The 22,776-nt window shown below is 53.4% G+C and overlaps 1 protein-coding gene across 1 annotated transcript in view; it reads right to left on the bottom strand.

Annotated features, from left to right (window-relative positions):
- Window positions 1-22,776, bottom strand: part of BSN (bassoon presynaptic cytomatrix protein) — a 450,473-nt gene that overhangs the window by 9,484 nt on the left and 418,213 nt on the right. The window contains 2 exon segments of the mRNA XM_034775746.1: window positions 1,925-2,022; window positions 7,153-7,207. Coding sequence (XP_034631637.1) covers window positions 7,167-7,207 — 41 coding nt within the window. The 3' untranslated portion in view covers window positions 1,925-2,022; window positions 7,153-7,166.

Below are 22,776 nucleotides of genomic sequence, written 5' to 3'. Positions count from 1 at the left end.
TACGCAGCCCCCCCATGTGGGGGGTGCCCCAGGCCTCTGTGGGGGGGGCTGGCTTAGGGGCAAGGGGGAACGACCCCCCAGCACTCACCGGCAGCGTGGCTGGGGCCGTGTCTCTACTTCCTGCAGCCCCGGCCCTGCTGCAGAGCTCAGGGGAGTGGGGGCAGGGCGGGGCTGAGCAGGGGCTGGGCCCTGGGGAAGAGCCAGAGCAGCAGGGAGCAGCGCAGCGCCCCCAGCGGCTGGAGGAGGAATGACGTCACTTCCCGGCCGGCCGGAGCTGATCAAAGAGGGTTACACATTTAGCCGGCACCGGGTGAGCATCTCAGACATTTTGGGCACCGCTTTTTGGCGCCCTCAAATCTTGGCGCCCTAGGCGGCTGCCTAGTTTGCCTAGTGGATGCACCGGCCCTGCTTGGGAGGGAGATATTCTCGGGAGGAGATAGACAGAGTTTCCCAAATAACTCATAAATAATTTGGGTGGTGGCAGCAAAACCAGATCTAAGCTGGTAGTTAAACTTAGAGGTTCTCATGCAGGTCCCCACATCTGTACCCTAGAGTTCAGAGTGGGGAAGGAACCTTGACACCAGGCCAGGCTCCTGCAGCTCTCCTGCCATAACTCTGGTGTTCGGCTACCCATTGCCAGGCAGGGGCTCAGCAGCCCAGCAAAACCCAAGCAGTGGGTGATGCTCCAAGCAAGAGGAGTGGCCTGGGCATGCCATGATTCAGCAGCCACAATGTCAACCAATCCCCCTTGGCAAAGGGCTGGCGGGGAGGGTGCTGAGGCAGTGGCAGCCAAAGAGAGATCAGCTCATCTCTGTGGGGGAATATGGGCCAGCCAGCAAGGAGGTCTTCCCAGTGGGGCCGTGACCTCCCTGTGGGTTCGGTACTCCAGTGGCTTGTTGGTCACATGCTCTGGGCAGTCCCATCTCTCACTCCCAGCTCTCCCAGGCTGGGACTGTTATTATGTTCCGTGCAGTGCTCACACCACAGGGACCAGCCTGCCCTGTCAGACTTCTGCTGTACCCTTGCGAACGGCAACGTGGGGCGCGAATGTTGGTGATAGCAGGGCTGGGGAAGCCGGCCTGGACACTGAGCAGCCTAGGGCAATGGCTGCCTGGCTGTCATATCCAGGAGATGGTATGGGGCAGGGTCTGGTTCCCAAGGAAGGGAGTGATGGGCCGAGCCTCTCCCACACTTTATTCTTCCCACTGGGACAAGGGCCTCTAAAATGGCCCATCCACTCCCGGCCTGGGGGACACTGCCCTGTTCAAGCCACCTTCGCCCTGCCAACCTCATCATACAGCAAACGTACCACACCTCAGGCCTTTTGCTCTCCAATGCACTGAGACTGATGGCACATGGAAAATGAGCCTGTGCGTTCTGGTACCAGCAGAAAGCTCGCACACAGCTTTAAGGACGGGCACACTTTTTTCAGGAACAGCAGGGGGCTGTGGGTCGGGAATGAGGAGCACCGGCAGAGCTGGGGGAGGGGGGAGCCCAGGGCTGAAATAGCAGAGGGCTGTGGGTTGGGAGAGAGAGGCACTGGCAGAACTGGGGTAGGGGGGATCCCAGGGCTGGGCTAGCACAGGCTGCGGGTTGGGGCTGGGCTAGCCGGTGGCTGCAAGGCAGGTGTTTGAGAGGCACCGGCAGAGCTGGGGGAGGAAGCTTGCTGTGTGCCTGACCCTGCTGATGGGCATTAATTTCATGAGCACTAAATTTCCACATAATCCAATCTGCAAAAGGCAAAAAGCAGCAGTTCCCCTCATGACTGTACCCCTGACCCCCATGTGGCTGTACAATCAGACCCCTATGTGGCTGTATCCCTAGCAGTCCCCCTTGTGGATGTACCCCTCCGAGCAGACCCCCTTGCAGCTATACCCCAAACAGACCCCCCCCGCTTCGCGACTGTATCCCCAGCGACACTCACTGTTATACCCAGAGTCCAACGTTGCCTGCTGAATTCACTGGTTTCTTCATAGGTTTTTCCACTGCAAAGACTAGATCACCACCTGCTTTCCCAGCCTCCTGTTGGGGGAAGAGGGTGGGTTGGGGCAGAGAGGGGGCCGGCAGCTAATGAAAGGCAGCCCCAGGCAATTCCCGCCTGAGCAGGGTAGTGCAGTCAGTAAATAGCAGGTGGGCTACTGGGCAGGAGAGAGGATAGGAGGTCAGTGCAGTGTGCAGGGGCTGGGGAGTGGGTGGAGAATGACGGGGCACACGGTAGGTGACTGCTGGTGGGGTATGGAGAAAGAGAGTGGTTGGAGGGACAGTGACTTGTGCGAGTGGTGGGGGATAATGAGGGCACATGGATGGGGGCTGGATGGGCTGATTCTCATCTCCCTAGTGTGACATTGCAGACAATGCTTGGGAAGCTTTCACCCATTCCCAGCACCCAGCAGACACTATAAAGCCCACACACCTAGTCCGGAGCATCAGGCAAGGCCAATACAGCAGGGCAGTAGTAGGGTAGCGAAGGCTGGGGCACCAAGGTGGATGTGTTGAACCGAGGGCTAGTTTGTCGGGGCAGTTGTGGGGTGGCGAGGCTGATGCTTCGGGGCGGTTGTGGGGAGGCGAGGGCTGGTTTGTCAGGAGAGTTGCAGGGAGACGAGGGCTGGCGTGTCTGGGCGGCTGTGGAGAGGCAAGGACTGGTGTGTTGAGGCAGTTGTGAGGGGTGACGGCTGGCACGTCAGGGCAGCTCTGGGGAGGCGAGGGCTGGCACATAAGGGTGGATGTGGGGAGACGAGGGCTGGAGTGTCGTGGCAGTTGTGGGGAGGCAAGGGGTGATGCGTCAGGGCAGCTTTGGGGAGGCGAGGGCTGGCACATAAGGGCGGATGTGGGGAGACGAGGGCTGGAGCGTTGGGGCGGTTGGGGGGAGGTGAGGGTTGATGCGTCAGGGCAGCTGTGGGGAGGCGAGGGCTGGTGTGTCAGGTCCGTTGTGGGTAGGTGAGAGCTGGTGTGTCAGGGCAGCTGTGGGGTGGTGAGGGCTGGTGCTTCGGGGTGGCCATGAGGAGGTGCTTCGAGGCAGCTGTGAGAATACGAGGGCTGGTGCATCAGGGCATCTGTGGGGAGGAGAGAGCTGGTGGTTCCGAGTAGTTGAGGGGAGGAGATGGCTGGTGTGTCGGGGAAGCAAGAGCTGGAGCATCAGAGCGGCTGTGGGGAGGTGAGGGATGGAACATCGGGGTGGCTGTGGGGAGGAGAGGGCTGGTGCATCAGGGCAGCTCTGGGGAAGGGAGGGCTGGTACGTAAGGGTGGATGTGGGGAGACGAGGGCTAGAGTGTTGGGGCGGTTGTGGGGAGGTGATGGCTGGCATGTCAGGGTGGCTGTGGGGAGCAAGGGTGAGCGCATCAGGGGGGCTGTGAGGAGGCGAGAGCTTGGATGTCAGGACGGCTGTGAGGTGGCATGGGCTGGTGCGCTGGGACTGTTGTCGGGAGGTGAGCAGGAGCCTGTTCACTAGTTTTCAGATCCTTAATCACTACCAATTCCAAGGCTGGACCCTGTCTTAAAGAGATACCATCCATTTTTACTAACAAGTTAGATTTAAAGTTCTGTGGTCCTTCCCTTACCAACCTCTGCTTCCACATGGAATCAGATGTTAAGTCCACTGAGAGATTACAAGTCATATCCAAAGTGTCTAGAGATGAGAGTATACCTGCCATCCCCTGCATTCTCGAGAGATTAACTACACAGCTTTTCTGCTCTGCAGCCTTAGCTAGCCATTCTTCCCTCTGAGTCTGAGACACAGACTGTTCATTCAAAAAATCTACATGGAGATATTTCTGTCCCGACAACATTGTTTTCCTAATAAATTGGTCAAGCACAGCCACTTGGTTATAGGACTGTCCAACTTCCCTAACAATTTTCATTCCATCTGAAGCCTTCTCAGAGCTATCCACACTGGATCTTTCCAAAGCAAAATCAATGAATTCATTCTTAGCAGAAAATGTCTGCCTATCAGGAACTGAAACTTCCTTGATTAAATCACTTTCCCACTCTTCAGCTACAGCAAATTGCTTGCACAGATTACCATGAGGATTCCTTTCCCTAGGAGCTTCTCTAAGTAACAATTTACCCCTCACAGAAATTCTGCCCTTACCCTCTTCACCTAGGGCTTGCTCTAAAGGAACACTTTCCTGAGCAACAACAGATTCTTCCTGGGTCTCATTTATATCCAGGATCATCTTTGGCTTATCAGGTGGATTCCTACACAATCCCCTTTCAGGCAAACTGCTAGATTTCATAGTCAAAAGGTTAGAAGCATTCTCCTTCCCTGTCCCACACACAAGTTTAGGAATCTTTTCCTTCTTGCTACAAGTGTTCAAACTGTCAGTAGGTAACACAAACAAATCACCTTTATGCTTTCCTTGTGCTCTGGCTAGGATATCACCCTGATCAGACAGAGCTGCTACACCCTTTTCCAGCCACACATTAGCAACAGGCAAAATACAAGCACCAGAATTGTCTGGTCTCTGGGATTTTGCTAGGACACTAACTGGATGCAACCTAGTTACAGTGTCATTCTCCCTAGCAGACAAACTTAGGACCATTCCCTTCCTGGGCTTTAGTTGAATCCAGAACCAACTCTGAGACAACTGCACTACCCGCAACCATCACAGGCTGAAAGGCACCTTCTGTCTGCTCCACAGACAAAGAACAACTGGAGAAACCTTCCCCTTTAACAGACACACAGCTTGGGATCTCATTTTCCTTGTCCCAGCACACAGGGCTGTTCACAGACAACTGCTTGGAGACTGGGGTAGATCCCTCCATACGCAAGTCAATACCCCTAACAGATACAGGCACATTTCCTTCACTGTCACAATTCTCCACACAGGTAACAGGTAAGGTATAGGGATACTCATCTTCCACTATCCTCACCTTCCCAAACTGCTGACTAGACAAAACCATCAGCTCTCAAGGCTGCCTAGGCTCATCCAAACTTTCTTTGTTCTCCTCTCCCTTGTCCCAGCACATATGGCTGGTTACAGACAAATACTGGGATAGTGGGGCAGCTTTCTTACCAGGCACATTGCCACGCCCTACAGATAAACTGCTGCTCTTGTCACTATACTGAGCTACTTCCAGCAAATCACAGTCACCCTTTTCAGGTTTGCTTTTATAAGCTGTATTAGCCAACAATCCATCACCCATCAAAAATCTACCCTTTCCTTTCTCAGTTAGGGCTTTAACCTGACCATCCACTTGCCCATGTGACTCCAAATTCCATCTTGCTGCTGTGATTTTCCACAGTAAGAACAAAGAGGTGTTCTTCCACATGGCAGAGGACAGAAAAGGTCCTGGAAACCCCTCCATTTTGGTCTTCAATCCTGCTTCTTACCTCTGGAGGAACTTTGCTACAAACTGAAGCTCTGAACAAAGGACTGAATGACCCATCCCAGCTGTGGATGTACTCCAGAGACTTGATTTGGACCTGCAGTTTATTCCATCACTGCTACAAGCCTGAACCAAGAACTTTGCTGAATGTAATTGATTCAATTTAACCAATTTTAGCTCAACCATATTTCTTTCTTTTTCTGAATAAACCGTTAGATTTTAGATTCTAAAGGATTGGCAACAGTGGGTAAGATCTGGCTGGTATATTGACCTGAGTCTGGGGCTTGGTCCTTTGGGATCAGGAGAACCCTTTTTCTTTTACTGGGGTATTGGTTTTCATAACCATTCATCCCCATAAGGAGTGGTGCTGGTGGTGATACTGGGAAACTGGAGTGTCTGAGGGAATTGCTTGTATGACTTCTGGTTAGCCAGTGAGGTAAAACTGAAGTCCTCTCTGTTTGTCTGGTTTGACGTGCCTTAGTAGTGAAGGATCCCCAGCCTTAGGCTTTGACTGCCCTGTTCTAAGCAATGTGTCCTGAATTGATACTCTTGGTAGTGTCCCGCCAAAGGCTGCTTTGTTACATGAGCCGTCGTCATTCCAGATACCTGTGGGGAAGAGAGGGCTGGTGCTTCGGGGTGGCTATTAGGTGATGTGAGCTGGCATACTATGTGTGGTGTTGGCTGGTATGTTGTGTGGCCATGGGCTGGTGCATCAGGGTGGCTGTGTGGAGTCCAGGGCTGGCGAGTCAGAATAGTTATGGGGATGCAACGGCTGGCGTGTCAGGTAGGCTGTGGGGAGGCGAGGAATGGCATGTCTGGGCGGATTGGGTAAGTGAGGGCTGGCACATTAGGGTGGCTGTGGGGAGAGAAGGGCTAGAGAATCAGAGCGTCTGTGTGGAAGGGAGGGCTGGTGCGACAGGGCAGTTATGGGGAGGCGAGGGCTGGTGCATCAAGACAGCTGTGGGGAAATGAGGGCTGGTGCATTGGGGCGGTTATGGGGAGAGAATGCCTGGTGCTTTGGGGTGGCCATGGGGAGGCAAGGGCTGGCATGTCAGGGCGTCTGTGGGGAGGCGATAGCTGGGTGTCAGGGCAGTTATGGGGAGGTGAGGGCTGGTGTGTCAGTGCAGCAGTTGGGAGGCGAGGGTTGGCACGTCAGGGCAGCTGTGGGGAGGCGAGGGCTGGCGTGTCAGGGTAGCTGTGGGTATTTGAGGGCTGGTGCGTCAGGGCCATTGTGGGATGAGAAGGCAGGTGTATCGGCGCCAGTGTGGGGAGGGGAGCGCTGGTGCATCAGGGTGGCAACAGGGAGGGAAGGGTTCGTGGTTGAGGGCAGTTGTGGGGAGGTGAGGAGTGGTGGTTTGGGGCAGCTGTAGGGGGCGAGGGCTGGCGCATCAGGATGGCTATGTGGAGGCCAGGACTAGTACTTTGGGGCAGCTGTAGGGAGGCGAGGGCTGGCGCCTCAGAGCGGCTGTGGGGGGACGAGGGCTGGCGCGTCGGGGCAGTTGTGGGGATGCAATAGCTGGTGCTTTGAGGTGGCTGTGGGGAGGTGTGGGCTGGTGCATCAGGGCAACTATGGGGATGCAAGGGCTGGTGCTTTGGGATGACAATGGGATGGCGAGGGCTGGTACACTGGGGGGTGGTTATGGCTGGGACGTTGGATGGCTGTAGGATTTGTGCATCAGGGCAGTTGGGGGGGGAGGCGAGGGCTGGCGTGTTGGGGTGGCTCTGGGAAGGTGAGGGCTGGTGCATCAGGGTAGCTGTGGGGAAGCAAAGGTTCGTACATCAGGATGGCCATGGGGTGGGGCATTGGGGCAGTTGAGTGTGACTCACCTTCCGGCATTCGCTCACCAGAACGATGTGAATTTCTTTCCAAACGCCGACACAGCTGTGATGGGCAAAGAAAAGAGGAGGTGAGGCATGCAATGGCACTGTGCAGTATCAGTATTGTCTGGGGTCAGGGCATGGCCTCCAGAGGTGTAGCGGCAGCAGGACTCCTGCAGTGATTTAAAGGGCCTGGAGCTCCGCGGCAGCCAGATCCCCCAGGTCCTTTAATTCACTCCTGAGCCCCGGGGCTTCCAGCTGCCTCTGCAGCTGGTAGCTCTGGGGTGATTTAAAGGCCCTGGGGCTCCCAGCCACAGCTGAAGCCCCAGGGCTTTTAAATATTGAAAGGCCCCACCTCTTCCAGTTGAGGCCACGTCCCCGCTCAGGACTCCGGCGTACCAGTAAGTCCTTTAAGTTACTTTCACCCCTGGTTGTAACCCTGGCTCCACGGTGACAGCCAGGTTGGCTCTGCAATTGCTTGATTGTTTCTAAAACAACAACACCATCTATAATATAAGAACAAAATAGGGAGAAATTCTGAGCCTGCCCTACCTCCCCCTCCTCCCATTACCCTTCCCAGGCCCAGGGGACTGGAGATATGCTAATGTTGTGCCACCACCTGGAAAAGGCAAACAGGGTTGGGCAAAGCCATTGAATGGCTGACACAAGTAGCAAAGAATAAATGCGCCTGATTAACGCCAGTCAACATGGTTCTCTGTAAAATAGGGCAACAGGAGAGGGTCCCAGAGCCTAGCCGCCAGTCCGAGACTTGATGTCTACACTGTAGTTTTCCAGCCCAAGCCTCGTGAGCATGCATCAGCTGACATGGACCAGCCACAGGTCTCATTGCAATGTAGCCACATCCCACAAAATGATGGCAACCCTACTCTAGGGAGTGAACTTTCTAATTGCACAAAACCGAACACCGCTGCCCTGCCCCTTCCCCGAGGTCCCACCCCTGCTCATTCCATCCCCCCTCCCTCCGTTGATCACTCTCCCCCACCCTCACTCACTTTCACCGGGCTGGAGCAGGAGGGTGAGGGCTCTGGTTGGGGGTGTGGGTTCTGGGGTGGGGCCAGGGATGAGGGGTTTTGGATGCAGGAGCAGGCTTAGGGCTGGGGCAGGGGGTTAGGGTGTGGAGGGGTTGCAGGCTCTGGGAGGGAGTTTAAGTGAGGGAGGGGGTGTGGGGTCCTGGGAGCGCTTACAGCTCCTAGATGCAGGTGTGGCTAGTGAAGTTCTGCGCTGCCCTCTTGTCTGTAGGCACCGCCCCCACAGCTCCCATTGGTCGCAGTTCCCAGCCAATAGGAGCTGTTTAGCCTGCACATGGGGCATGGGTAGAGCCTTCCTGGCCACCCATGAGCCTAGGGGCCACTGGGACCTGGAGGTGGCTTCCAGGAGCTGCATGGAGCTAGGGTAGGTAGGGAGCTTGCCTTAGACTCAGACCCAGACCCAGACCCCTGCTGTGCTGCCGACCAACCTTTTAGCAGTTAGGTCGGCGGTGCCAACTGGAGTTGCTAGAGTCCCTTTCCAACCGGGTGTTCCAGCCGAAAACCGGATGCCTGGCAACACTACCCTAGAGCCTCATTCACAGGAATTGCGCTGGAATTTATTTATACAGATTCCTGCTTTGAAGGCCAGAAGGGTCCCTGTGATCAGCTCGGTTGAGCCCGTTTGGCCCAGGTGAGTGAGCAGCCCCACAACACTTCCTAGAGCAGAGCCAGTCATGAGTTAGAAATTGACAGTGCCAGAGAATCCACCAGGACCCCAATAAATGGCTCCAATGGTTAATTCTTCCAGCTGTTGCAAATGTACGCCTGATTTCTAGACTGACTTTGTCCAGCTTCAGTATCCAGCCATTGGAGGGTGTTAGTGCTTTCTCTGCCAGCCTGAGGAGCCAAGATTGAAATATTTGTTTGCTGTGAAGCTCCTCCTCCAGGTGCAGCCTGGGCAGTTAATTGGCCTGCCTGGCCACCTTAACCCCTTCCAGTCCTGTGTGGGGTGGACACCCATCATAGCTTGTCAACAGGAAATTATCAGCCAGTGGGGGGAGGGTTCTTTTGGGTCTTGTGGGGATCTGTTCTCAGCCCACTGCTGTTCCAGATCTTTACCAAAGATTTGGAAGAAAATGTATAGTCCTTGTGGGTAACGTGTGCTGGTGACATGCAGCTGGGGGGTGTTGGCAGATAACCTAAGGATGGGTTAGTTACTCATTCATAGAAGATTAGGGTGGAAGAGACCTCAGAAGGTCATTTAGTCCAATCCCCTGCTCAAAGCAGGACCAACCCCAAATAAATCATCTCAGCCAGGGCTTTGTCAAGCCGGGCCTTAAAAACCTCTACAGATGGAGATTCCACCACCTCCCTAAGTAACCCATTCCAGTGCTTCACCACCCTCCTAGTGAAATAGTTTTTCCTAATATCAAACCTAGACCTCCCCCCACTGCAACTTGAGACCTTTGCTTGTTCTGACATCTGCCATGACTTTGAACAGCCTAGCTCCATCCTCTTTAGAACCCCCCTTCAGGTAGTTGAAGGCTGCTATCAAATCCCCCCTCACTCTTCTCTTCTGCAGACTAAATAAGCCCAGTTCCTTCAGCCTCTCTTCATAAGTCATGTGCCCTAGCCCCCTAATCATTTTCGTTGCCCTCCGCTGGACTCTTTCCAATTTGTCCACATCCTTTCTGTAGTGGGGATCCCAAAACTGGATGCAATACTCCAGATGTGGCCTCACCAGTGCTGAATACAGGGGAATAATCACTTCCCTCGATCTGCTGGCAATGTTCCTACTAATACAGCCCAATATGCCGTTAGCCTTCTTGGCAACAAGGGCACACTGTTGACTCATATCCAGCTTCTTGTCCACTGTAATCCTCAGGTCCTTCTCTGCAGAACTGCCACTAAGTCAGTCGGGCCCCAGCCTGTAGCAGTGCATGGGATTGTTCCATCCTTAAGTGCAGGACTCTACACTTGTCCTTGTTGAACCTCATCAGATTTTGGCCCAATCCTCCAATTTGTCTAGGTCACTCTGGACCCTATCCCTACCCTCCAGTGTATTTACCTCTCCTCCCAGCTTAGTGTCATCCACAAACTTGTTGAGGGTGCAATCCATCCCATCATCCAGATCATTAGTGAAGATGTGGAACAAAACTGGCCTCAAGACAGACCCCTGGGGCACTCCACTTGATACAGGCTGCCAACTAGACATCGAGCCGTTGATCACTGCCTATTGAGCCAGCTTTCTATCCACTTTGCTCCAGCCCTGAAGGGGTTAAAGCAGCCCTGGAGAGGGCTGTGGCTGAGAAGCTAGGCATTGGGAAAACAGCCACAGCTGTAGCCAATGCAATCAGGTCCCAGGTGGCCCTTATAAGAGGGTGATGGGCCAGAAGGAAACACCTTCTCTCTCTCTCCCCATCTGAAGAAGTGAGGTTTTTTACCCACGAAAGCTTATACCCATATAAATCTGTTAGTCTTTAAGGTGCCACCAGACTCCTTGTTGTTTTTGTGGATGCAGACTAACACGGCTACCTCCTGATACCCTCTCTCTCTCTAGCTTCTGAGAGAGAAGGACCTGGCTGCCTGGGAGCTGAGCAGGGTACCTAGAGTGGAGCAGGGCAGTGGAAGGGCAGAGGGAGCTGGGGAGCTCCAGCCTGGAAAAACCCCAGGCTGCAGGCCTTGAAAAGTGCCTATAAGAAGGTACTGGGGCTGCAGAGAGGCAGCCCAGAGATAGGCAAAGGCAGCAGGTGATGCGTGTCTGCACCAGGGAGTGAGGGCTAGATGATGACTGGCAGTAGCCACTGAGGCAAGGTGGAGATAGGGGGTTGGGGGTTCCCCTGGGTGGGGAGCAGTCCCGGGTTTACAGTGGTGCCCTAGCGCCAAGCCCATGCTCAGAAGGGGCCCTGGCCTGCTCCGCTTGCACTGCGCCCTGAGACCCTGCTGGCTCCCCTGCCCACCACTCGCTGCTCTCTGCCCCCTGGCCCCACCCCCTGCTCCTCTCTGCCCCCTGGCCTCACCCCCCTGCCCTCCTCCCTGCTCCTCTCAGCCCCCTGGCCCCACCCCAGTGCACCTCTGGCTCTGGGTAATCTCTGCTTCCTACCACCTGCGGGGCCCCACCCCTGTCTCCCTGGAGCTGAGCCGCCTGGAACTGGTGCAGAAGCCTGGCCAGTCTCAGTCGGTATTGGCGGCGGGGGACAGTGTGTGGGGCTTGGCTGGGCCCCTCCAGGCAAGTGGGTCCTGAGGGAGGCTGGCCTGGCTGATCGCACCACTCCTGAAGGGCCGGAGCGATTCCCTGCCCCGGGACCAGCCCTGGCTGCGCTGCCGGCTCAGCCTGGCAGATACAGTCACCTCCCAGCAGGGCCAGTGAGTGCAGCCGGGGGGAAAGGACATGGGGGAAGGGGTCTATGGGGGGTGCTGGGCTGTGAGGGGGCAAGGAAGATCTGTGTGTGTTGGGGCACTAGGGAGTGGAGATGCTGTGGGGGATGCTGGGAAGGGGTGGTGTTGTGCAGGGCACTGGGCATTTGTGAGGGAGGGTGGGGGGGGATGCTGGGCATAGCAGGTCCGGGAGGGCTCTGGTCATAGGGAGTCGGGGGGGGGGGGGGGGGTTTGTGTTGGGCAAAGGGATGTGTGGCACGGCTTGGGCCCACCCCCGAGGGAAAGGGACACGCTGGCAGCACAGGGCTGGGCGGGCCACTGTGCGTCTGGCAACTGCTGGTTTGTAAATAGTGCCCTCGCACTGGGCTGGGTGGAGCGGGGCTGCCCCTGCCATGCTCCATGCCCCTGGCTGGCCCGCCCCTCAGTCTGGGGACTGACATACCCACTTCATGCTCCAAATATGTTTGGCGCCGGGCCCACAAAAGGTTAATCCGGCCCTGATGGGGAGACCCAGATTGTGGGTTGCTGCTAGGAGGCAGAACCCTGACACAGAAGGGCACCAAAGTCCGGGAGGGACATGGGGGCCAGCAGCAGGTAAGACACCGGCCTGCAGAGAGCGCTCCAGAGGCTGGAAGAGCTAATTCCTGAGACGACCAGCAGGCGGTGCTACACCGGTGAGTTGTAACCCCGCCACACCACCGTATAGTCCATTCATTCAATCCATACTTTTTTAACTTGCTGGCAAGAATACTGTGGGAGACTGTATCGAAGGCTTTGCTAAAGTCAAGATATATCACGTCCATCGCTTTCCCCATATTCACAGAGCCAGTTATCTCATCATAGAAGGCAATCAGGTTGGTCAGGCATGACTTGCCCTTGGTGAATCCATGTTGACTGTTCCTGATCACCTTCCTCTCCTCCAAGTGCTTCAAAATGGATTCTTTGAGGACCTGATCCATGATTTTTCCAGGGACTGAGGTGAGACTGTTCTCATGGCTCTTCTCAGAACCCTCTCCAATTTATCAACATCCTTCTTGAGAACTGGACACACTATTCTAGAGCGTTCACACCAGTGCCAAATCGAGAGGTAAAATAATCTCTCTACCACTTGAGATTCGTCTCTTTATGCATCCCAGGATTGCATTAGCCCTTTTGGCCACCGGTCACACAGGCAGCTCATATTCAACTGAGTATCCACCATCGCCCCAAATCTTTTACAGAGTCCCTGCTTTCCAGGATAGAACCCCCACTGTGTAAGTATTGCCTGCATTCTGTGTTCCTAGATGTGTACATCTACATTTAGCCATATTAAAATGCATATTATTTGCTTGCTTCCCATTTACCAAGTGATCCTTATCACTCTATCAATGATCTGTTCTCTTCATTATTTATCACTCCCCCAATTTTTGGATCATCTGCAAATTTTATCGGTGATGTTTACACATTTTCTTCCAGGTCATTAATAAGCATGTTAAATAGCATAGGGCCAAGAACTGATCCCTGTGGGACCCACTGGAAACACACCCACTCGATGATGATTCCCCATTCTCAGTTCCATTTTGAGCCCTATCTGCCAGCCAGCATTTAATCCATTCATCATTTGCCATGTTAATTTTATATCATTCTAGTTTTTTACTCAGTGTCATGCAGTCCCAAGTCAAAGGCCTTGCAGGCGTCTAAGAACCTTACATCAGCTCTGTGACCTTTAACAACCAAACTTGTAATCTTGTCAAAAAAGCTATCAAGATACCAAGCTGGGTTCCCCAGGCAGGCAATGGAACTAGCCCTACAGGGATCAGTGTTTTTACAGCCCTGGCCTGGACTTGCTTTTTACCCAAGCACTCACAAAGTAAATCAACTGAAAAGACTGGGGAGAATGTGCAGAGGCTTCAGCCAGCCCCATAAGGAGAAGGCATGTCCTTCCCCTTCCTTTTATACTCTGGCCCAAGCAGCCACAGGACCAGCCAGGACCTGTTAACCTGCTGCAGTGCCTCCACCTTGCAAGGACTGTGGATAGTGCTTATATTTTTTATTTAGGATGTTGTGTGGGACTGAGTCAAATGCCTTACAGCAGACTAAGCCCATCTGAACATGTCTTAATACAGCACAATGCAAAGGCATTCGTCTAGGAAAAAGAATGCAGGCCATCCCTGCTGGATAGGTGTGACATTCTATACCTTAGGGGAGCACCCTGTAACCCCCATATTCCTCATTTATATAGAATTATGATATTGCATATAAAGTATGCCATGTGAGGTATCATGGGAAAGGTTATGATCTGCTGAAACCCACTGTCCCATCTAAATATGTACATCATTAATGCATATGAATATATGAGAATGTGTTTTATGCTGTGGGTTTGGGAAGCACCCAGATACTAATTGTCTCTGGAAAATGACAGGGGAAGAGGTAATCAACACCTGGGTGGGTGCTGAACAGACATCACCAGTCATCCTCCAGCAGAGGAGTTACAATTCAATGACTCACTCACAGGAGATACACCAGGATATTGCTTCATCTTGTGACTCAGCAATGGACCACCAGACATGCCTGGACTTGTGTTCTCCAAGCACATGGGATTAAGGGTATAAAACAGAACACAGGGGCCCCATGCTTGGCCTTTCTCCTTCCCCCACCTATGCTTCAAGCAACAAGGACACTCAAAAGACTGAAGACTCCAACTGAGGAGACTGGCCCAGGTTTAAGGGACAAACCTGTATATTAAAGACTGCAATATCCAGTGGGGTGAGAGAAACTGCTTAATCTAGAAGTTGCCCAGTCTAATAGGGTTGAAAGTTTAGACTGTGTGCTTATATTTTATTTTATTTTGGTAACTAACTCTGACTTTTTGCCTATCACTTATAATCACCTAAAATCTATCTTTTATAGTCAATATATTTTGTTTAACTCTTTATCTTTACCAGTGAGTTTGGCTGAAGTGTTTGGTAAGAATGTTTGCTCAGGTTTATAAAGGCTGATGTATATCCACTTTCCATTGATGAAGTGGTGAACCAATTAATAAACTTGCACTGCTCGTCTTGAGCAGAGCAAGACAGTATATCCTGAGGTACAAGGCTAGGAATTGGGGGGGATTTGGAGGGGTGCCTTTCTCTGTGTGATTCATGAGTGCCTCTGGAAGTATTCATGCAATCTAGCTGGGTGTGGGGCTCCACATGTGTTTGTGCTGAGTGATCATGTCTGGAGGGGCTTGTTGCTTGTTACTAGCAAAGCATTTTGAGAGACAGCCCAGGCTGGAGAGTTAAGGTGCACAGCAGTTCCACAGTCCCAGGCTGCACCCCAGGGATCCCATCAGTGGTGCAGCGAGTAGGGTGAAATACAGAGATTGTAGTACTGAGCAAGATTTGCACTTCATACACTGGTGTAATGATTTTAAGTGAGGCTTTAAGTGTAGTGGCTAAGGACAGTCAGGAGGAGGCTACCGGTTTGTTATTTTCTGTTCGCTTATTTTGGGAAAGGGAAGTAGGGACAGAAAAGCAGGAAAATGAGTGAAAGCAGTGAAGTTATTGTAAAGTTGGAGCTTTGAGAGAGAGAGCACCATAAAATATTGGAACTGAAAGAACTGGAGATAAAGGAAAGAGAAAGAGAGCGAAAACACCAACTGGACCTGCTAGAGAAGCAAAAACAGAATCCACCGATGCCAGTGATTCCCATCACTCCAAAAATCCACAATTGGGACCATTTATGTCCTGCATACAATGAGGCAGATGATATTGCTGAATATTTGACTACCTTTGAAAGGCTGTGTGCAGTGCATGAAATCCCTGATGACATGAGAATTCCAACCCTGATTGCAAAATTAACTGGTAAAGCTCTGTGTATTCAATGAAATGCTCATTGAGGATGTTTTGCAAAGGTTTCACATTACCCCTGAAATGTTTAGAGTTAAATTTAGGAATCTCAAGAGGGATGGATATTGGTATGAGTCATGGGGAAAATGTGAACAAAATGAAAGTTATGATGGGGAAAATGGGTGAGGGGCAAAGATATTACAAGCTTTGAAGGAATGTTTGATCTTATTGCTCAAGAGCATTTCCGTGCCTATGGGACAAAAATGTAAAAATCTGTAGATGAGATGGTATCTCTAGCTGATGCCTTTGAACAGACCCAGGCATCTATTGAAAGCAAACCACCAAAAGAGGGGTTTAAACATGGTGGGAAGGGAGGATCCTGTTTTATCCTTATCAAGAAAGAGGGTGGCTGGGAGGCTGAGTACTCACCTCCCCAAAATCATTCCTCTAACCCTCACCCCAAATCTCCTGTAAAAAGAAGATCCCAAAAGGTGCTATTGGTGTAATTCCACCAATATGAGGCATAAATGCCCTGTGCTAGGAGGAAGCAGGCAACCAATAGCTCATGTTAATTCTGCTGTCCTCAATACAGAACCCCCCAGGGGATTGAAACCTATCTGTAGCGGGGTGAACACCCGCTCCAGCCCTGAAGGGGTTGGAAAAGCCCTGTAGAGGGCTGAGGCTGGGGAGAGGAGCAAAACCCCAGCTGATTGGCGAAGTGGCTGCAGCTGGGGCCACGCCCCAAACAGAGCAATTCGGCCTTATAAGAAGGCCAGGGCAGCCAGAAGCTGAGGAGTCTCGCTCTGAATGGAGAGAGAGAGGCCGGTCTGTCTGTCTGCTGGGGAACTCACCGGAACCTAGAGTGAGGCAGGGTTAGGGAAAGCCCTTGGGGGCAGGGAAGCCCTAGGCCAGCAACTCCCCAGGCTGCAGGGCCTGGTCCTAGGCCCACATAGGTATTGGGGTTGCAGAGGGGCAGCCTGAGGGTGGGTAAAGGCAGCCAATCCGAACCCCTTGTTGCCTGTGATGATTGGCTGCAGTCTGCCCCGGGGTGCAGGGGCTAGATGGTGACTGGCAGTAGCCACAACTGAGGCAATGTGGGATAGGGGGTGGGGGTTCCCCTGGGTGGGGAGACCAAGAGAGAGAGTGGGGTACTGCCAGGGGGGCAACAACCAAGCCAAGGGCACCGGGGTCCGGGAGGGACACGGGGGCCAACGACAGGCGGACACCTGGCCTGAAGAGGGCGCTCTGACAACTGGTGAGCTAATTCCTGAGACGACCAGCAGGAGGCGCCGCAGGGGTGAGTCTGTGCCTGGTTAAACTATCATATTGTGAGACTAGCCTCTGCAGAACCAGATATGGAGCATGTTAAGGTTATCAGAACTAATGGAAGGGAGTACTTGGGGCAGAAGGATACATGGACCCAGATCTCTCTGGTTAAGCAGAGTGTGGTCCCAAAGGCTAGTATATTACCTGGTGAAATGGCAGAGCTTGTGAGGGTCGGTGAAAGCAGATTCCTTGTACCACTAGCTAAAATCCATGTGGTGTAGGAATATTTGGAAATGTTTTGACTGTGGGGATAATGGAACACCTCCTACTTGACCTGCTTCTTGGTTATGATTTTTCCACGTAGCTCAGGTTAAAGTATTTGCCTGAAGCAGGAGGGAGTGTTATGCTGGGACCCCCAAAGGAAAGGGTAAGGTCTCAGGAACTGCTGAGAGAATGGGAGAGAGCCTCCTTGATTCGTCTGCAGCAGGGGGAAGCCACATGCTTGCAGCTGGGAGGTTGGCTGAGGTTGGCTCCTGCATTTCAGCTGGAGGCAACACCACCTCAGGAAGGGATGGGGGTGTGGTGCCTGCCAGGGAGAGAACTGTCTAGGTCAGTGGTTCCCAAACTTGTTCCACCGCTTGTGCGGGGAAAGCCCCTGGCGAGCTCGCCTGGTTTGTTTACCTGCCGCATCCGCAGGTTCGGCCAATCGCGGCTCCCAGTGGCCGTGGTTTGCTGCTCCAGGCCAAGGGGAACCGCTGGAAGCGGCGGCCAGTACGTCCCTCGGCCTGCACCACTTCCAGCAGCTCCTATTGGCCTGGAGCAGCGAAATGCGACCACTGGGAGCTGCGATCAGCCGAACCTGCGGACGTGGCAGGTAAACAAACCGGGCAGGCCCACCAGGGGCTTTCCCCACACAAGCGGTGGAACAAGTTTGGGAACCACTGACCTAGGTTGTTCGCTACCTGCAGGTCACAGCTGAACCAGAGACGGATCCCACTCTAAGGAGCAAAGGGTGATGTGCCCAAGAGGGGAGCCCAGAGAAGGGGGAGGGTGTAACATGTCATTCCACATTCTTTATGAAAATATGCTTATAATATGATAAAACTGAGATGCTTTATGCAAGGTGGCTCATGTGAGATTATTGGAAAGGTTATGATTTACTGAATGTGATTATCCAATTTGGATGCTTGTATAATTTCTGTATTTGAAGTTAGGAATATTGACTATGTATCTGTATTTCAACTATGCTACTTTGGATGATGCCAACTGCTAACACTTCAGGTACAACAATGGAAAAGCCAGACAGGGTGGATGGCCCAACAACAAGGACAATGGACTGTAAAAGAGCTTAGTCTTCCTGTGAATGTGTGGGTCAGCCTGTGAAGAATGGGTACAAGGGCCCTACAGAGGCATGTAACCATGTCACCTGATACTGGAACCCATCTTGAGTTTTGTACTTTTCCACGAGAAACTGGGGGGGAGGGGGAGAGGTTTAAATTAGGAAACAAAGGACTCCTTCCTTATGCAAATCCTATTGAATGGCGAGCCGCCTCAGCTAGCTAATAGGAAATGCTGAGGAGAGGGGTGTGGCCTTGTGATAAATGAAGGGGGGGGTATTAGCCTTGACCGGGGGGGGTGGGTGGGAAGTGTGAGTGTGGGCGGGAGAAAGATTACTGCGTGACACTAGAGCACAGGTGTCAGCTATCCACCAGTCCCTGGTGGACCCCCAAATTCATCACCCAGAGGCCCAAGTGACAGTGCAACCCTTTAAGGCCAACTCTTTTAACTCGCCTACAGCCAAGTTGCCTGTCCAGTACAAGGGCTGGTCAGGAATATGGACTATGATGATTATCCCATTCCCATGCTGCTGGGAGAAGACTTAGCCAACCAACTGAGGCTAACAAAAAGGGTGGGGATGGTCACCCACAGCCAGGTTAAACTGGCCTCCACACCTAACTCCATTCCTGAGCCTCCAAAGGTGGTGAAACCAGACCCCAGACCAGAGTCTGACAGTGGTTGTAGATCCAGTTCCTGAGACCCAGCTCAAGGATCAGAACTGGTGGAGCTGTCAGCGCCAGAGCCTGTGCTTGCAACCACACCAGAGTCGGGGGAGCCAACACCAAAGGGTGCCATAGAGCTTGCACCTGCAGCAGCTGCTAAACCAGCGCAAGAAGCTCAACTGGAGCCTGAAATACAACCTAGTGCACCAGTGGAAAGCGGCTCAGTCGATGGGGGTGTCTCCATCACAGGCATTGCTTCCAGTAGCACCAAGCCCAATCCACAACCCAGCGAGGGAAAAACGGTTATTCACCTTTTTGTAACTGTTGTTCTTCGAGATGTGTTGTTCATGTCCATTCCAAGCAGGTGTGTGTGCGCTGTGTGCACACCAGCCAGAAGATTTTACTATAGCAGCATCCGTAGGGTCGGCTTCGGCACCCCCTGGAGTGGCGCCTTCATGGCGCTGTATATAGGGGCCAGCCGACCCTCCACCCCCGCAGTTCCTTCTTGCTGACACTCCGACAGAGGGGCAGGAGGGTGGGTATTGGAATGGACATGAACAACAGTTACAAAAAGGCGAGTAACCGTTTTTTTCTTCGAGTGATTGTTCATGTCCATTCCAAGCAGGTGACTCACAAGCCTGAACCTAGGCGGTGGGGTCGGAGGTCACTGCAGACTGGAGTACTGCGCAGCCAAAGGCTGCATCATCTCTGGCCTAGTGCGTGATGGCATAGTGTGCCATAAAAGTGTGGATTGAGGACCACGTGGCCGCTCTACAAATTTCCTGCATCAGGACCTGGGCCAGGAACGCAGCAGAAGAGGCCTGTGCTCTTGTGGAGTGGGCTGTGATAGGCGGGGCTGGAATGTTAGCCCAACTGTAGCATTCCCAGATGCAGGTTTAGATCCAAGAGGAGATCCGCTGTGAAGAGACCGGGAGCCCCTTCATCCTGTCGGCCACGGCAACAAAAAGTTGGGTTGATTTCCTGAAGCGTCTTGTCCTTTCAATGTAGAACGCGAGGGCCCTGTGAACGTCTAGGGAATGCAGCCTATGCTCCTTAGCCGAGGAGTGCAGTTTCGGATAGAACACCGGGAGAAAAATGTCTTGATCCATGTGAAATGGGGAAACCACCTTAGGAAGGAACGCTGGGTGCGGCCTGAATTGGACCTGGTCTTTGTGGAAGACGGTGTATGGAGGTTCAGATGTCAGTGCTCTGAGTTCCGACACCCTCCGGGCTGATGTGATAGCCACTAAGAATGTGACCTTATATGAAAGATCTAACAGCGAGCATGACACCAGCAGCTCGAAGGGGGGCCCTGTGAGGACGGACAGGACCAAATTGAGGTCCCAAGCAGGGACAGGTTGACGAATGTGCGGGACAAACCCTTGAGGAAGCGACCAATGAGTGGGTCTGCAAACTCTGAGGTACCTCCCGCTCCAGGGTGGAATGCCGAGATTGCAGCAAGGTGTACTCAAACCGAAGACAGGGAGAGTCCCAGGTGTCTCAGATGTAGCAAATAGTCCAATATGAGAGGGACTGGGGTGAGCAAGGGAGACTGACCCAGTTGTGTGGCCCAGAGGGAGAAGCGCTTCCACTTGGCCAAGTATGTGGTCCTTGTTGAGGGCTTCCTGCTACCGAGAAGGACTTGCCTGACCTGGTGCGAGCATTGCATCTCCATGGGATTTAGCCATGGAGCATCCAGGCTGTGAGGTGGAGCGACTCCAGGTTCGGGTGGCGCAGGTGACCCCAATCCTGTGTGATTAAGTCCGGGAGTAGGGGCAACCTGAGGGGTACCCGTGTAGACATATGCAGGAGCAACGTGTCCCAGTGCTGGCACAGCCACGCTGGCACTATCAGGATGACACGAGCATGATCTCTGCGGGCCTTGAGGATTACTCTGAACCATAGGAATCGGGGCGGGGGGGCGGAGGTGTAAAATAGCCTGTCTGCCCAAGAAAGGAGGAAGGCATCCGTTAGAGACCCGGATTGCGTCCCATGAGGGAGCAGAATTGGCGACACTTCCTGTTCTCTCTGGAGGCAAACAGGTCCATCTGGGGATGACCCCAGAGCCGGAAAATTGAGAGTACTATATCCCAGCGGATAGACCACTCATGACCTTGGAACAAGTGGCTGAGGGCGTCCGCAAGCCCGTTCTGCGTCCCCGGGAGGTAGGATGCTGTCAGGTGAATTACATTCTGGACGCAAAAGTCCCATAATGCGAGGGCTTCCCGGCACAGGGGAGAGGAGCGAGCACCACCCTGTTTGTTGATATAGAACAACATTGGAGTGTTGTCCATGAGGACAGAAACGCACCTGCCCGCCAGCTGGGATTTGAAGGCTACGTATGCGAGGTGCACTGATCATAATTCCCTGACATTGATATGTAACGAAAGGTCTTCCCATGACCAGGCCTTGGGTCCTGAGGTTGCCCAGATGTGCACCCCATCCCACATCCGATGCGTCAGTTACCAGGGATAGGGAGGGCTCGGGGCTGAGGAAAGGCACTCCCGTGCAGACCTCCTGTGGGTCGAGCCACCATTGGAGGGAGTCCAACACTGGCTGAGGTAGTGTCACCACTGATTCTAGGGATTCCCTGACCGGCCGATACACCCCTGCCAACCAGGACTGGAGCGGACATAGTCTGAGTCTGGCGTGGCTCACCACATAGGTACATGCCGCCATGTGCCCTAGCAACTTGAGGCAATTTCTTGCTGTGGTGGTCGGGTAACGTTGGAGGCTGAGAATAATGTTGGATATAGTCTGGAACCTGGCCTCTGAGAGGTATGCTCTGGTGTGTGTCGAGTCCAGAACCGCCCCTATAAATTCGATTCTTTGGGTTGGAGAAAGTGTGGACTTGGCCTCGTTCAGTGAGAGGCTGAGCTTGAGGAAGGTCTGCCTGATGAAGACCACCTGAGCCTCCACCTGTGCCTTGGCACGGCCCTTGATGAGCCAATCGGCCAGGTAGAGAAACACCTGAATACCCTGCTTGCGCAGGAAGGCTGACACTACTGCTATGCACTTTGTGAATTAGAAGTTGCTCGTGAGAGGGGTCCCTGAAGAGGGACAGGGAGGGGGGCTGGTGGGGCAGGAGGGAGGAGAACTGGATAGAATATCCCCTCTCTACCGTGCAAAGCACCCAACTGTCTGATGTGATCCGGCCCACGCACGATAGAAGGGGGACAGACGTGATGAAAAGGTAAGGTAGGATCCAGAGTTCTGACTGGTAGGTCGTCCTCGACCGGGCCATCAAAATGGTGGTCTAGGCCCCTGTGGAGGCCTTGGTTGGGCAGATGACTGGCCGGAGGGCTGCTGTTGTTGCCTCCTTCTGCCTGTCCTTGCCCTTCTGCGCAATGCGTCTGCGCGATTTTGAGGCTGGTACGGCTGTGGGGCCTGTGGCGGCCTGAACTGCCTACGCTGAGTGACTGGGGTGTGTAGGCCTAGTGAGCGAAGGGTAGCCTGTGAATCCTTTTAGGCTATGTAGCCTCTTATCCGTCTTCTCTGAGAAGAGCATGGGCCCTTCGAAGGGGAGGTCTTGGATTGTCTGTTGGACCTCATGTGGGAGGCCTGAAACTTGAAGCCAGGCTCCCTGCCTCATGACCAGACCAGTTGCCAGCGTGCGCAAGGCTGAATCGGCCACGTCCAAGGCTGCCTGGAGGGAAGCTCGGGTAATCAATTTTCCCTCCTCGACCAGGGCTGAAAACTCGGTTCGCGATTCCTGGGGAAGGAGTTCCACGAACCTAGACAAAGCCAAACCCGTGTTGTGTCCATACCGGCTCACTATGGCCTGCTGATTGCAGTTGCGCATAGCCAGACCCCCTGTCAAATACACCTTTCGCCCGAACAGGTCCAACCTCTTGGCCTCTCTATTTTTTTGGCGTAGCTCCCTGGAACCTTTGGCGTTCCCTCTGGTTGGCTGCATCTACTACTAGGGAGTTCGGGGGAGGGTGTGTATAAAGATGTTCATAGCCCTTGGATGGAACAAAATATCGCCTTTCAGCCCTGGGGGCCAATGAGGCTGGTGTCTGCCACAAAGTGCAGGTTGTGTCCGCAATGGTCTTTATGAGAGGCAGGGCCACCCTGGATGGGCCCGACGGGGTCAGGATGTCCACCACTGGATCAGTATCCAACTCGATCTCCTCCATTTGGATTGAGAGGCTCTGGGCTACTCGAGTAAGCTGTTGGAGGATCCTATTG

This window comes from Trachemys scripta, chromosome 7 (genome assembly GCF_013100865.1).
Source record: "Trachemys scripta elegans isolate TJP31775 chromosome 7, CAS_Tse_1.0, whole genome shotgun sequence".
Lineage (NCBI taxonomy): Eukaryota > Metazoa > Chordata > Testudines > Emydidae > Trachemys > Trachemys scripta.
The sequence above is the reverse complement of the archived record's forward strand: the minus strand, read 5'-3'. Positions and strand labels throughout refer to the sequence as shown.